The following is a 16,967-nucleotide window of genomic DNA, read 5'->3' on the forward strand; positions in this document are numbered from 1 at the left end:
CTGATTTCAGACTGTTCTTGCTCCAGAACTTCTGCTGAAGGAATCTCCAGCTGTGTTACCATGTAAAGCTTCCATTCCTGTAGATATTAAAGGAGCCCTAGGGCTAGGGGGTTATAACTCAGAAGCTTAAGCACCTGCCAGGCGAGTCAAGGTCCTGAGTTCAATCTCCAGTACCACACATACAAAATAATAAATAATAAGTGTTAGGGCTGGCCAAATAGCTCAGTGGATTAAAACGCCTGCTTAGGCAGAGTGCAGTGGTCTGGGTTGGATCCCCAGCCTGCCCTGCCGACCCCCACCCCAGGGCATGCTGGGATGGCAATTGAGACTGGGCATGGTGGTGTGCGCCTGTAATCCCAGCTCTTGGGAGACTGAAAACAGGAGACGCACTCGAATCCGATCTACATAGTGAAACCCTGAACACCCTGTACCAAATACATAAAAAGTAAATAAATAAATAAATAAATAAAGGAGCCTTTCTTCTAGGACTGTACGGCACAGTAGTGCTGTTTTATCCATAACCCCTCACCTAACTGCCAGTAATACCAAGAGGCCACACCTTTTATTGTTTCTGTGCTGCACACAAATAAGAAGTGTAAACCTAAGGATGACCTGCACACATGGAAGCCTCAGAAGGCAGCTGTCTGCTTCCAGAATCCACATTTCTTTATAACCACCTCTAGCCTCCAATGCAGATCAGTACTGTTATAGTAGGTGCAAATATTAAAAAGAAAATTAACATATAGTAAGTGCTTTTTTGATAGAGAATGAAATATGGCAGTAGGGAAGAAAGCTTCCCAGAACCTTCCTAACATTTAGGACAATGACTATAGCGTTCTTTTATGGCTTACTGGGATAAAGAAGAATTAGGCCATAAGATGGGCTTGCAAATCAAATTATTTAGATATCTCCCTTGTTAAAGGTAAATTAAGAGTCCAAGTGAAATGTGACTTTCATTCTGATGTTTTCTGGAAACTTAGTCTTAATTTATTTACAATGTCTTTGATAATCTTCACAGTTAAGGAATTGTCAGATCATAGGAAAAAGTCTTTGTAGTGCCTGAGAACATATCCTAAACCAAATGGTGATTTTTTTTTTTTTAAAGAGCAAGGTAATATAATACTGTACTTTTAAGATAGCCTAGAAGTGACCTGCTAGTGGATCTAGTGGTAGAATGGGAAATGTACCTAATTCAGCTCACTCTTGATAGTATTATTTTCACCATTATTATCTGTATTGGAAGTTTCTGTCTGAAACATTTTGAGCGGTAGTTTTTGAAGTAATGTTATAAAGTGCTTATGTGCTCTCAGGGAAAATTATTATGTAAAAGTGTACTTGAGTGGTAGCACTTAAGGTGTTAAGTGATCCACCGCCCCGCTAAGTGAGTCTATGAATCATATCAGAAAGTAAGAAAAATACGTAGTTTTAAATTTGTCTTTTGGGAGAGTGCTATATGTATTGAATATCACTTTAAGCTATAAGCACAATCTTCAATAAAACATTTCCATCTTTAATCCAATTTAGCTAAACATGTAAAAATTTCTGTTTTCTCTATTTTCTAGTCTTAAAAATGTTCTTTTTTTTTTGATACCAGGAATCAAACTCATGACCACATTCATTAGACAGGTGCTATGCCACTGAACTATATCCTTGACCCTAAAAATTTTCTTTGTAAAATTTTAAAATTTCAGCTTTTTAATGTAATAAATCCATCAGATCATTGCTATTCAGCTTTAGATAAATTTAAACAATGTTAAGATTTTTACTGACAAAATCAAGTAATGCTGATGCGTAGCTAAAATATAATTCAGTATCAGAGAATTGCATATTTTAAAACTCTTAACCTTCACATTTGCTCTATCATTCTTTTCTTTATTGACCCATTGATAAAATAAGCATTGTAGTTGCCATTTTACAGTTTAGTACAAGATGTTCTTTTCTTCCCTTGTCACATAAGGCACCAAGCTTCAGTTTCTTTTATATCTAGATATTTTGGTTTTTAGCTATTTTATTTTACAGTAACATTTCACTTGTTGTTATTGTTGTACTGTTATCTACTTGAGTACTAGACTATTTGTTATGCCCTGAATTGATAGAAATATATAAAAAATTATTCATAAATAAGAGTGCAAGCAGTTCTTGTTTTAGTCATAAGGTATATGTGAATGACTGATATAGCTAGGTCATTTCACAAATTAAGCAAACTGCCTCTTTGCAATAGAATTTCCCTCTAATGGTAGCCTGACTGTCTCTATTCCAACAGCCTTGATCTTGCTGTTAATAACAAGAGCTAACATTGAAATCTTGCTGTACTCATCCTTTACTTTTTGCATTTCTCACTTAATATAACTCTTTGGCAAGTGCTGCTAATTTCCATATTATATGGTTAAGGAGTAAAGTATGGGAAGGTAAATTTGCCCATGACCAACTAATTATTAATTGGCAGATTGAGTTGAATTTAAGTAGTCTTACCCCAGAGTATGCCCTGTGACTGGTGCTAACAGTTAATTAATACGCCATAGGAATTTTGTAATAGATAAATTACTTGAATCATGAAAGAAGGTCACGGACAACATTACCACATTATGAATGGCTCTAGAAAGAAATGGGGCTTCAACAAATGAGCAGATGGTTAAAGGCTTTAGATGCCTGCTAACACGTCAGGCTACTTCTGTGAGGATACTGAGTGCCGTGAAGTTATCGTGCCTTTGGCGCTGCTCTAGACACCGTCAATTCTTTGGTTCTTTGCTTGCTGCCACTGCTGTAGACTCTTGATTTCTACCGTCATGTTTATGAACCCTGTTCTCTTTACCCTCTCTCCTATTTTAGTGACCTATTTGTTATATTTTGTTTTGTTTTCAATTAATGTTGTGTTGTAGGTTTACCTTATTTAATATCACTAATGAGGACTGGGGAGATAGATAGCTTGGGGGTCTAAGCACCTGCCTGGCAAGCACAAGGTCCTAGATTCAATCCCCAGTACCACATGCTGTGGTCTGAGCTTCATAGAAAGACCCTGTACCAAATAAATAAATATTTTTAAAAATTAAGAATATATTACTAAAGGATTATATTCCAATTTATTAATACATCCTAATTTATTTTATATTGTTGAAAAATTAGTTTGTTCCAATTTTTGCTATTACAATGTGGAAAGGACCTCCTGTGTTTGCATACATCTTACCTACAGGTACCATATTGTCAACCAGAGTGGAATTTCTTGATCATATAGTAAATGCATTTTTAGCTTTACAAGGTGCTGACAATTTTTTCCCCAAAGTCAGTTGTGTATACTTTTTTTCTTTTAGTTTTATTAATGCATATTTACAATTCAGGCAATTTATAATCGTCTTGGGAGTGGTTACATGTACATATCACAAGCAAATGTTTATTCTTATTCTTTTTTATCCAGTATTACAAAACATGTTTTTATCTCTAAACTAATCATGACATCTCACTTTGAAGTGTTGCTACTATTCAGTATTGATGAGTTTCACTCAATATAAAGTAAGTCATTTTGCATCCAATGAAATCACACACACACACACACACACACACACAAATTGTCCTTACATGTAAAAATCGATGAGCAAAAGGCAGCTCTGCCTTAAAAATTCCAAATGAATCTATAGAAGGATTAAAGGAAATAGTAAATCCACATTATTATACCATAGGAATAATCACTGCAGTCAAAATCTACTGGTAAGTGAAAAAACTATTGGAGAGAAGTATTGAGGAAAAGCAAGACATCTGCCTAGTTTCAAATTTATCTCACCAAATGTTTATTTGTGTGTTTCTTCAGGCACAAGTTGTTGACACTCTTTCTCAGGAGGCAGAATTCACTCCCCTCCCTTGTAAGTGGGCTATACTGAGTGACTTCCTGCTAGAGCAGAATGGTAGAGAAAATATTCCCTTAACTCTGGAACTACCTGGACAGCCACCCCTGGCCCAGGAGGTTCAGTTCACTCGCAATGATGAGTCAGTGTTGATTTCATACTCTGATGAGATGAGATGTGAAGGTTCTTACTGCTGTCATGTTTTTCCTGAGAGTTTGTAATCACAGTCTGATCATATGAAGACACCAGCTGATGGCAGGTAGAGAACTTGATGAGTACTCTTCAGATTTGTCAAGGTCTTGAAAAACAGGAAAGATTGAGAACCTATCACAGAGGGCAGGACAGTGCGGAAACATGGCAAGTCATTGTTATCTAGTTACTTGGATTGGCTCTTAAAACAGAAAGACAGCAGTAATGGAAAAAGCAGGGAAAATATGAGTTAAGTCCGTCATTTAGTTAATAGTGCAATGCCAGTGTTGACTTTGTACCTCAGACAAACGTGCCAGTGATATATCCATGGATAAATGTGCACAAGAACTCTGACTACTGTCTTTGCTACCTTTGTGTAGATCTAAACTCATTTCAAAATAAGATTTCTAGAATCTAATGAAAAATATAGAACTAATATTTATGTTTATATGGTTCGAATGTATGAAGAAAATACCAAAATAACCAAGTTTTACTGTTTTGCTGTAAACAAAACATCCCTTTATTCCTTATGGACCCAGTATAATTTGTGGATTATATGTTTTTCTGTTAGTATTTTCTTAAGTTGCTAATTTATTTGCAGTTTCTATAGGTTTTTACCATTTTAAAGAATTTCGCAGTTGTACTGATGAAGAAACAAATGTCTCCTGAGGGTTCGTGCCTTCTTCTTTTTAAGTTTTATTTCCAGAGTTTTTACGTGCGCAGCATTGCACCTCTAAGATAAACAGTGAAGTTTTACCATGAGAGATGCAAAAGGTGATATTGCTATCTTTCCTGTTCTGAAGATTTGTGGTATGCTTTCAGTGATAAAATCTAGAATCAGCAGACAAAGGCTAAATCTTAGATATTTACAGCTCTTGTTAGTTTGTCAGTTTCCTTCTGGAGCACATAGGTAATTAATATTTATAGACCGGTACTTGGCAATGGTATTTGTGAAGTAAAACCCAATAATAACACCTTATCCCTGCTTCTCAGTATTATTAAGTAATTCTTTATAACTAAAGGCATACAGAGCTATCACCAACAGTTTTGGAGTACAATGTAGAATGAAAACAATATAACTATTACAGGTTTGTAACTAGCTTTTAGAGACTGTTGTGCTATTTTGAGGTTTTCAGATCATTTCTTCCCATTGAGTCTTACGTAGAACTGAAATGAGAAGGATGACTACAGATTCACAGAGTTATTACAGCACAGTGTTCACATTCAGTTGGCTATGGTCACTTATTCTCATTGTTTGTGTAATTTCATACAGTGCTAAAAATACATATTTCAAAATGGTATTTTACAAATTTATTCTTGAATACTACCTGCAATTTTAATCATGTTTAAAGTAATCTTTATTGGGGCTGGTGAGATGGCTCAGTGGTCTGGAGCACCTACTTAGAACAAGCTCAGCAAAGCACAGGGACCGCGGTTCAATCCCCCAGCACCACATGCCAGCCAGCCCCGCCCCCTGGTGGGCTGAGCTGGCCACACACACACACACACATAAATAAATGAATAAAAATTTTTTTAAAAGTGATCTTTATTCATAAAACTTGAGAAGGATGATTTTTTGTTTTTCAAGTTCATTTCTTGACACCTTACTGCAATCTCCCACAACCCCTTAAGAATATTAAAACTTTAGACCTCTATTAGCTCCTCGATTCTTAAAAACGTGAAACAGTACTTCCTAGCATAGGCATATGTGAGGCTATTCCCAGATGCCCCTGAGCTGTGTGAGCCTCACCTGTCACAAGCAACCTGCTTCTTGGCACTTGAGCCTCACTTCCCCTCAATGAGCATGCCACCCAGAACTTTTGCTTTCCTATCTTGGCTCCTGCCCATCCTCCGGTGTCACCTTCCCCATTGCTACCCAAAATCCTTCATTTTTGTATTGGTCTGCCTCTGATAACAGCATGCGGGAAGTGGCCCCTACTCAAAGTACAACATTCTGTATGCTATAGCATTTACCAACACCCTTACCATCTAGAACTTTTAGGTTTTTTATGTAATTTATCTAATGGTCAGTGTCTCTCTTTATAGATACCCCTGACAGAAGGAAACTGAAACATAGAAACCCAGAAAGGATTGGCCAACTGAAGTATGGCATGTGTGCAGACTAACTTGTCCCCATCTCCCGTCCCACAGCCCCTAACTATAATGCTTAAATGGAATCTGTTTGCCTAAAGGTGTTTCTTTCTTTCAAGTTATTATAGATTTTTACTTTATTAAGCACCTCAGTTTCACCAGAACACTATACTAGGAAGAATGGTTTTAAAAAATGGTGACTAGTGTTGTTCTTGTTGTTGTTGTTGTTGTTGTTGTTTTTCTAAGTCAGATCTTCAAAACACTCTTCCTTACATCAAACCCGTTTTTTTAAAAAGCATATTTTTGTCACTTTCTGAAGCCGTTCTAGAAGTCTTATTTCATGGAGTGTCTTTACTTGCACTGTCATGACTATCTTGATGTTCTCAATTTATTCGAAATGTTTACTTTTCGTGATCATTTTGATGTTAGGGAAGGCCCAGATGTCACCTATTTCTAGATCCAGTGAGTAAGGTAAATGTGGGAACACTGTAATGATTTTATAAGCCTGCCATTCTGTTAAATGAACTCAATAGTGCCATTCACCACATTTTTTAACATAGTTTATGACATTCATTCAAAAATGACTTCTGAGTAAAAGGTGGCAAGAATGATGAAATATGTATGCTCAGAGTGAGGGAGAAGGTGGAGGCGTGGCAGTTGTGCTGGACCAGTCTTACCATTTGAGAACTTAGTTGGACACTGGGCAGCTGTGGTGTTCTGGTGAGGTCCACAACATGGGCCACCAGCACAGAAGCACAGTGGTTATGCTGGTATCTGGTCAAACAATCTGAGAACTTAGGCAGAAGCCAGGTGGTTTTGTGGTCTTGGTGAGTCCAGCCCATTCCTACCCCCTATGCAGCTTTGCTGAGCATTGGCTAGTCTCCCCCACTAATAGCAAGAGCCTTGGTCAGCTCTGTGCTGTCCACAATGTAGCAGGAACCTTACTGACCCATGCCCTCCCACTTTCCCACCACTACTGAGTCTGGGTGATTATTGGGAGCTTCAGAAATGTCAAAATGAAGGAGCAAAAGGCATTCTCAGTCCTCCAGCCCACCCAGAACAAGTCCAAGAGACAGTGTCATAGAAGAACTTGGAAGTCACACACCTGAAATTTCTGAGATGATAGCATCTGAAATAACAGAACAACTCCATCAGACTATAGAAGAAATAAGATCAGAAATAATTTCTCAAGTCAAAAAAAATGTCTTAGAAGAATTGCTCAGCACATCTAAAGAAGCCATAGATTAAAAAATAGAGAATAAAAAAATGATGGAAACATTAAATGAACAATATAAGAAAGAGCTAGAATGCATGAAACATTCAAACAGATATCCCAGAAATTAAGAATTTCATTGAAAGCTGACAAAACCTCTCGAAAGACACTGAAGACAGACTTTCAGACCTTGAAGACAGTGGTGCAGAAGCACAGTGGTTATGCTGGTATCTGGTCACACAATCTGAGAACTTAGGCAGAAGCCAGGTGAAGGGAAAGATCTCTTAAAACCAACAAGGATCCAAGAAATGACAATTCAGTAGCTATAAGATGATGCAAAGAAAAATAATATAACGTTAACAGGTATCAAGACAAAAAATACCAGGAGTCAGCACAAATGACATAAAAAGATTATTTGCAGAAGTAGTAGCAGAACATTTCACGAACATGAGGAAAGAATCTGGCATAACTTGAGGCATACAAAACTCCAAATAGCCATAGTCAAAATGAATCTATACCTAGACACAATAATCAAGATCCCAAAAATTCAGTGAAAGAACAGAATATTTAAAACTGTTAAAAAGAAAAAAACACTGGAATACCCGTCAAAAGATTTCTCAGCACAAACCATGAAAACAAGAGGAGCTTGGAGTGAAGTATTTCAGGTATTGAAAGAAAACCTCCAAGCCAGATTGATGTACCCTGCAAAACTATCTTATCAAATTCAATGGTGAGATAAGATTCTTCCATGACAAAGAACTGAAGAAATTTATGACTACCAAACCAACCAGACAGATATTCTAGAAAGAAACAGAAACAACCACTACTTCAAGAACAACAGTGGGGGCCGGGGAGATGGCTCAGTATAAAAAGCGCTTCCCTGGCAAGCGCAAGGGCCTGAGTTCAATCCCCAGTTCTGAGAAAAAAAAAAAAAAAAAAAAGAACAACAGAAAGGAACCACCAAACAACAAGTAATTTAAGAGGGGAAAAGTACAGAACCTGTAGTAGCAAAATAACATGGCAAAGCCAATACATATTAGTTATAACCATCAATGTAAAGATCCCCAATTCACCAGTCAAAAGAGACTGGCATAGTGGATGAAGAATCAAAATCAAACAATATGCTGTATACAAGAAACACATTTAATTCAAAAGGAAATTCAGTTCACAGACTAAAAGTCAAAAGATGGGAGAAACGATACTCCATGAGATGGGAACTCAGAAAAAAGCAGGAGTAGCTATTCTGCTTTCTGATAATACCAGCTTCAAACCAAGTATAGTTAAAATAGAGAAAGAAGGTCACTACATGTTTTCTCTTACTTGTTAGGGGAAAACTGCAAGAGGAAGAGATAACAGTCATAAACTTAAACACACCCAATGTAGGAGCACCCAACATTACATAAGACAAATGTTAAGTGATGTGAAAAATCAAATGAGCAGTAACGATTGTAATGGACTTTAACACCCTATTGTCACAAAGAAACAGATCAACTAGGAAAAAAAGTCAGAAAAGAAATAGTGGAGATAAACCAAACTTGTGAAGAAATGGACTTAGCAGACCTTTACAGAGTGTTTCACCCAGCAGCATCAGAATACGCATTCTTCTCAGTTGTACATGGGCCATTCTCCAAAGTAGCACACAGAAAATGGTTAAGTACATGGAAAGGAACTCAAATTATCCCATACATACCGTCTGACCATAGTGCAATGAAACTGGAAAATATTGACAAAACAAAACACAAAAACACCATAAACACATGGAAATTAAATAACAACCTCCTAAACAGTGGGTTACAGATAAAATTAAACAGTTTTACAATCAAATGTAAATGCAGATACAACTTACCAGAACATGTGGGGTAGAATGAAAGCTGTCTTACATAGGAAATTTATAGCAGTAAATTTATATATTAGGAAAATAGAACAAGCCCAAATAAATGTTCTTTTTTATTTGGTACAGTCTCGCTCTGCAGCTTGGACTCCTAGTGATCCTGTCTCAGCATCCCCAGCAGTGGAATTATAGGCATTCACCACCATGCCCAGTTTGGGGGGGGGGAGAGCATGTGGTACCAGGGATCAAACCCAGGTCCTTGCACTTGCCAAGCAAGTGCTTAGAATGCTGAGCTATCTCCCCCACCCAAATAAGTGATCTTAGGCTGCACTGCAACCTCCTAGAAAAAGAAGAGCAAGTCAAGCTTAAAGCCCAAAGAAGGCAAGAAATTGTAAAGATTAGAGCAGAAATTAATGCAACAGAGATGAAGAAAACAATACAATGAATTAATTAATCAATGAATTGGTTCTTTGAAGGAACAAAATGAGGGAGAATATTTTGAAGAGGATTTACAGCAATGTGTCTTTTACTGTAGTAAAGTTTTAAAATTCACCATATATGTTGATTACCCCTTGTAATTTGTATTAAAGTTGTCATGGCTCCTTGAATAAAAGGCAGCAGCTTTCACATATGATTCTTAGTTTATCGACACTGGGTTAAACCTTGACAAGGGTTTTCACTAGTTGAATAATGAAATTAACTGAAAAATTCTTTTTTTAAAAATTTGTTTTATTATTTATTTATTTGTGTGTGTGTGTGTGTGTGTGTGTGTGTGTGTGTGTGTGTGGCCAGCTCAGCCCACCAGGGGGCGGGGCTGGCTGGCATGTGGTGCTGGGGGTTTGAACCGCGGTCCCTGTGCTTTGCTAAGCTTGTTCTAAGTAGGTGCTTTAGACCACTGAGCCGTCTCACCAGCCCTGAAAAATTCTTTCACTGGTATGAACAGTGAACTAATAAGTCAGTGTTGTTTCTTTGCATACTGAAATGTATATATCTTAGGGACCTAGAATTGCTAAACATTTAGCAGTGGTTGCTAGAAATACATTGTCATAGTCATCTGTGACCTCTCATTTGTGAGAGTAATACTGGGAGTCTAACCAAAAGGCATATTTCTAGTGGAATATTAATTCCAAACTCCATACAAGCAAAACAAATTCATAAACTTTCTCACCAGTTATATTCAAGGCTGCTTGTGCTGTATTTGAAAGATCCATTTGTTTTTCTATTGAGTCTATACAACTTGTGACTAGAGTATTGTTAATTGTAGAAGAGCAGAAAATCTCTTGGGTGGTGTTCAAAAACTGACTGTATTTTAGGAATCTCCTAGGCCAGTGAAATGGGCAAGGCTCTTACATGATGCATACAATTTAGAATGGCAACATATTTCATATTGAGGGTTTCAACCCAGGTACCTTTGAGGTTAGTTTTTATTTTGCGTGCTATTTTTTTAATAAAGGAAATATAACCATGCTTTGTGTAGTGTCATTTTAGCTGATTATTCTATAAACATTTCCTTTAAAATAATAATTTTCTATAATGGAATCTGCCTGAGATGGAATGCAAATAAATCAGGTGAAAGTCATTTATCAAAAAAGTGATTTTTGGCTAACCATCTTACAATGAAATTTTACTCAAAAAAAAAAAATTCACATATTATCCATTGCTGTAGAGCTTCTATTTTTAAGTGCATATCAAACTTTTTTTTTCCAGTTGACTTCAAACATCTTAAGGGTATGCATTGTATGCATTATATATAATAAAAGATAAATAAATGGACATTTTAAAATAAAAAGTAAGACATACATCATTTGGAAAGAGGGTGGTTTTAATGTAATCCTAGAAATTACTGCTTCAAAGCACTGTGGATTCTGTCCTTCTGGTATCTTTTCATTTTTCTCATTTAGACAGGAGTCTAAGCTTCTCACTCATTTACTGTCTCTTAGAATGAAAGCAACCTTGCCTTAGGTAAATATCTTGAAATACACTATTACAATAGGGGTTTGTGCTAAGAAGCATCATGGAAATGAATCAGAGTCACAGTGAGGTTTTTCTTTTGTTTGTCAGTCAAATTACTAGCTCAGTTCCAGTATCAATTTCAAGGTATATTTGTATCTCCTATCTAAAATGGTATTTCCAAAATAAGGTAGGAAAGTATGAAATCATTTTGCAGTACATTTTAAAAGAACTAAGTACCTAATGGGGCTGGGTACTTGACTCCTGAAATGTTGATTGCAAATAGAGGGCTCAGAATTCATTGCTAAACCTTAATAGCTGGGTCAGTAGTTTTCACTAGAGTGACTGTGGTAAATATTTAGAAGTACAGTACTTGAGTGTACATACTAGATTATGGCCTGTAATGTTTGTAGCTGTATTTCTTGGAGAGCATGTGGATTTAGTGACTTTCGCCCCCTGAACAGTCAAATGTTTCCTTTTCTTGCCTCACATCTGGCACAGAATTACTAACCTTAAGAAAGTTCGGATCTAGTTGCAAAGAGCTATTCCATACTTATTCTAAGAAGGAAGATATGTTCTTTCTGCCTTTGAAGATGCCAGGTCTTCTTTTTTTGTTAAGACTGTTGAAATGGTGTTTTAACCTCTGCTTGAAACCCATGGGAAATCATGGGAAAAAATTATGAACTGTATTAAAATCTTGAAACAAGACCTAAGCTAGTTGCATTGATTGAAATATCTTCTCTATTTTTAGGTTATTGTTTATCCTGGTGCTCTCTGGGAGACTTCTGAGAATGCAGTATATAAATGTGTACAGTATTAGGGGCAGCTAGCTAACAGCACTTACCCCATACCATAACCATTGTGCTGAGAACCAGAGCTTAGTGTATTTGGAAGTTCCTTTCCTTTTTTAAAAATCCATTTATTTATTTATTTAAGCAAGGGAATAAATTTATTTTATAAATTAATTCCCAGTTTTTTAAGACAGTAAAACATCACCAACACTGACTGAATTTGCTCTTTATAAGGCTAATTTATGGTACAGTGACTACCATCCAAGTCATAATGAGATAGTGAGAAGATAGTGAGTCATAATTATTAATATAAAATTCTCAGGGAGGTTATGCAATCTACAAAATACATAGACATAAGAAAATATTCATACTTGATGTCATATATCTGTTTAATGTACATGTAGATCTATAAAAATTCTATGTGCCTTCTTTGTGGAATGTCCCCATATACATTCAATTATTGCCCTCTCCATCCCTAACCAAGTGTATTGAATTAAAATACACCAGTATTCTGTATATTAATTTATAAATGTTTCTTTTGTCAGAGACTTTTGTCAAATAAGATTGTTACTGCTCTCTGGTGGCATGTCATTTTATACCTATTTTTCACTTGGGTTAGAACTAAAATTTTAGCAGGACAAAGATAAGGTGAAAGAGTGATGTTCATAAAAAAAAATCTTTACAGAGGACTTTCAGTTAGTTATATTTTAAAGTAAAACAAGTTTTATGGTTCTTTATTGTTTTGGGTTTGGAGTTTTTTTGGTTGGGATTTTAGACAATGATTTATTTTTTAAAAAAATATATCAGTAGTGGGAGTCATAAGATTTTTGGTGATTGGGGAAGTAGAAAGTGTTCTGAGTGATGTGAGATGTTGAAAACCCATCTTGACAACAGTATTTCCCAAATCAAATTATGATGGAAAAATAGTGACTTTACTGTGCATGAGCCTATGAAATGATTGCCTTATCTGTCACTCTATCAAGTAGCCTAGAGCGTTGCTGTGGGGCAGGGGACTTCTGTACCTGAGGAGTTCTCCCTACAAGCTCTTCTACCTCCTACTACAGCAAGATAAATGGAAGCACTGTAGCTTGAAGGTGTCTCTGCTGGAATGAGATGCAGAGAGGCCTCTCTGTTCTTTACAGGCATCATAGATCTAATAGTACTTATAAAAGAAGGGAGTTGTGCCCTACTGACTAAATTGTTCTCTAGGGGAGTATTAGTTACAGAGCTTCTTTGTTAACTAGGCTGAATGCTTAAACCACTTTAAACTTATTTTATTAGTGTGTTTTAAGATAGCTCTACATATGTATACATTAAGTATCTGCAGGATGGGAATATTTTCATATAATTTACATATAAAAGTTGTATATTTATAGCAGCAATATAAAATTATATCTTTTTATTACTCTTCTGTTGCACCAATGTCTAGTCAGCACTGAAATTCTGATGACAGGTGAACACAAAGAAAGCCACCATTTTTATATATTCCTCTTGATAGTTCCTTGATCAGCTTGTTGAATAACAGATATGTTTTTGATGCCTTTGTAGCTTAAATGAAATTCTCTTAGTACCCATTGATGTTACTTTTTCAACCGTAATGTGGAATTTTAAAGGAGGACAGGGAAGGAATGTGTAGGCTATGTGGAAAAGTACAAAAATTTCCATGTACTGTTTAGTTTTCATGAAGATTTATTTAACTACAATTGGTGGTTTTTAAAAAATGAAATCTGCATTTTCCTTTCTATGTTTAACTCCATATGGAATGTAATAGAAAATATTTGTGTATCTAGTTGTTTTTCCATAATACCTTTTCTCCAGAGAAGCATGTTTCCTTATGCTGAGTTCTGTCTAACTGGCCTTTGCTTACTAGTGTTTCTCAGTGGTAACATGTTAAGAAAGCTCCAAGCCTGTGGAGGTTGCCTTCCATTCTACTGGGAGGCTCAGATGGTTGTGATAATGAAGTAAGTTGCTGGTCTTGTTAAAGACTGTACAAATCATAATGCATAATGAGGCCTTTGTACAGTTCATCTGAGGCTTCTCTTAATTCAGACTTCCCCAAAGGAAGAGGCAAAGACAGTAGAAGCAATACTGGTGTATGTGTATCTTCTAGTCAAAGGTCAGCAGTCTGGTCCTGTCAGGGCCACATGGTAAATACTGTGGGCTTTGCAGGCCACAAGGTCTGTCTCTGGTCTGACCTGGAGCAGTCATAGGCAATACAGAAAGGCATGCATATGGTGCATCCAGTGAAATGCTATAAGCACATACTTTTAATTTCATGTTTTTTGCATGTCACAAAATAATATTTTTAAAGCCTTTTCAAATATTTAACAATGTATACCTTTGAGAAGAGCAAAAACACCCTACATTCAGACAACAGGCCCTATTTTGCCCTCTCTTGATTTTAAGAAGGACTGTTACAGTTGGTTACATAAGTGAGGAAGAGAATTCCAAAACTGCAAGAATTATCTGATACTCTGACCACTCTTTCCCATCCCAGCATCACTACAACATGAAGGTTGTGCTCAGTTATAAATCAGCAGGCAGCCTGGGGCTAGAGGAAAGCCGAGAGTCAGGTCCTACTTTTTGTCTTTGAGCGTATTAGTTTATGAGATTGTCTGGTAACCATATTTTTATAATTACCTTGATTACTGAGGTGTAATTGCTTGTATGTAGCATGTTACTGGCTTTATAACCTTCCTCTGTCTCTACTTGGCTTTGCAAAAGTTTTATTCATTTTGGAAGGTGTTCACGGAAATATCGTTGAATCCAACAGTAAAATCAAATAGTTCTCCCAGCTGAATATGGGCAAACTTGTGTATCTAGTGTGCCCTGAGCAGAATTTTTTTTTTCTGAATTCTGAAAATCTGATTCAGTGTATATCAGTCTATGCTAAACTTGTGAAAGAGGCTGGAGAAATAGCTTGGTGGCTTAAGTGCCTGCCTGGAAAGCACAAGGTCATGAGTTTGATTCCTGGTACAAAAAATAAGAAGCATAATTGATAGTATTTCATCCAGACATGGTTTTTTTCAATCTGCTGTTACCATCATTTTGTTTTTCATAATTAATAATTGTTAGACAGTGAAGTACTAGTACTCTTTTTTTTTTTTTTTTTTTTTTTCCAAAGACGTGTAGAACCCAGGGCCTCTTGCATGCTAGCCAGCCATTTTTCTATCTGCCTCTAACCTTTGTATTTAATTTGAGACAAGGTCTAACACTAACACTAAGACTAAGATACTCAGCCCATCATCAAACTTGAGATCCTGCTATCTCAGCCTTTTGAGTAGCTAGGATTACAGGAGTGTGCCACTATTCCCTAACTAAAGGTCATTCTATTTTACTTATTTGTTCATCTTAGTAAAAGATTTTACATTCAGCTTTTTGTGAAGTGCTCTTCAGCTGTACTTTAGGATATATTTTTAAATCATTGACAGTTTTGTTGGTAAACTTGAGAAGTTAATTACATACTATAACATCTCAACAAATAGCTGTCCAGGGAACTAGGATCTCAATTCTGAGTTTGCTTTGTGATATTTTACTGTATCTTTGTGAGAGACCTTGCTCCTTTCATACCTTCTGGACTACATTTATTCGTAAAACTGGAAGCATTTTACTTCCACTAGTTTTCAAAGCTTTGGTTTTAAAAGTCTCCTTTGTAAGCAAAATTGAAAGAGATAATAAAGAGTATCTCTTAAAATTGAACATGACTTGCATGCAGTAACATAACTAGGTATCTCTGATTCCACTCCGCAAATTAGCAGGACAAAGTGTTTTATGCTACAACTCAGCTTTTATAATGTACTCTGCATTCAGCCCCCATGCTTGATGGTGTTTGCAGAAAAGTCTAGTGGGTCCAGCTGGCCAGAGACTAGTTGCTGAGCACTCTAAGCCATTAGGGCACAGCAGGAAATGGACCACAATAAAGTCTTTGTCCTGCTCACATTCTGGTAAAGGTACAGAAAACCATCTTCTTTTCTTTATTTTCTGTAACAACTGCATTATTTCCTTGGTCACCAATAGCTTTGTAAGCTTCAGTTTTTCAACCTGTCAAAAGAAGATTTTGATAACTGCCCCCCCCCAGAAACTGTTATGGTTAAATTAAATGACATTAACACCATAAATTTGGCATATCAAGAATAAGGATAAAACATTGCAATGTATTTATGCCAATATAACTTCAGAGAAACTTATTCTCACAATACATAAAAAGGCACAAATATCATTGTTTTATTATCATGATATTTTGCAGTCATTTAAAATACAAGATTTGATTAAAACTTTTGACAAAGTTTGATAAAGATTTTGACCCTTAGTACATTACAGTGTTCTAGTTTGAAGCCCAGTTTGCCAATATCAAATTCTAAATTAAGGGCCCCAGAGCCTGTAGTAATGCTGCTTATTGAAGTCCTCATTTACAAACCAGGCATACCATGCCTATGTTAATTCATCCCACAGAGGGCTATTCTGTGTTGCACTTGGAATAGTCTTAACAGGCTCCATGCTGGTAGTAAAGAAAAAAGTTTCAAGCATGGTTTTATGAAAGAGGCACAACTTTCATTTTTTACTACATGCCAAAGCTTATTGATTTTTTTTCTATGAGTGAGCTTATAAAAGTCTTCTGATAACAAGCGGCCATACTCTGAATTGTGGGAGTTATCCCAAAAATCTTTTCTCAGAAGGGAGTGAAATTATGATTTTTAAATAAATTTTGATTTTGATTGGGTATTGATTCCAATATGTACTACTATATAAATATGTGCTTATTTTCTTCTCAGGACCTGTCTGGCTCCATTGATGACCTCCCCACAGGAACAGAAGCAACCTTGAGCTCAGCAGTAAGTGCATCTGGGTCTACAAGCAGCCAAGGGGATCAGAGCAACCCAGCTCAGTCACCTTTCTCTCCACATGCATCGCCCCATCTCTCCAGTATCCCAGGAGGCCCCTCACCTTCTCCAGTTGGTTCTCCTGTAGGAAGCAATCAGTCACGATCTGGCCCAATTTCTCCTGCAAGTATTCCAGGTATTCACTTTTTTTATTCATTTTGACATTCTTGTTAATAAAGACAGTAA

The 16,967-nt window shown here is 36.5% G+C and overlaps 1 protein-coding gene across 4 annotated transcripts in view; it reads left to right on the forward strand.

The window, feature by feature from the left end:
- Arid1b (AT-rich interaction domain 1B) overlaps positions 1 to 16,967 on the forward strand; it is a 461,162-nt gene that overhangs the window by 327,528 nt on the left and 116,667 nt on the right. For all 4 annotated transcript variants that reach the window (XM_023712185.1, XM_023712186.1, XM_023712188.1 and 1 more), the window contains exon 5: positions 16,674 to 16,917. In XM_023712185.1, the coding sequence (XP_023567953.1) occupies positions 16,674 to 16,917 (244 nt within the window). The remainder of the gene's footprint in view (positions 1 to 16,673; positions 16,918 to 16,967) is intronic.

Source organism: Octodon degus, unplaced genomic scaffold (assembly GCF_000260255.1).
Source record: "Octodon degus isolate 3935 unplaced genomic scaffold, OctDeg1.0 scaffold00024, whole genome shotgun sequence".
Taxonomy (NCBI): domain Eukaryota; kingdom Metazoa; phylum Chordata; class Mammalia; order Rodentia; family Octodontidae; genus Octodon; species Octodon degus.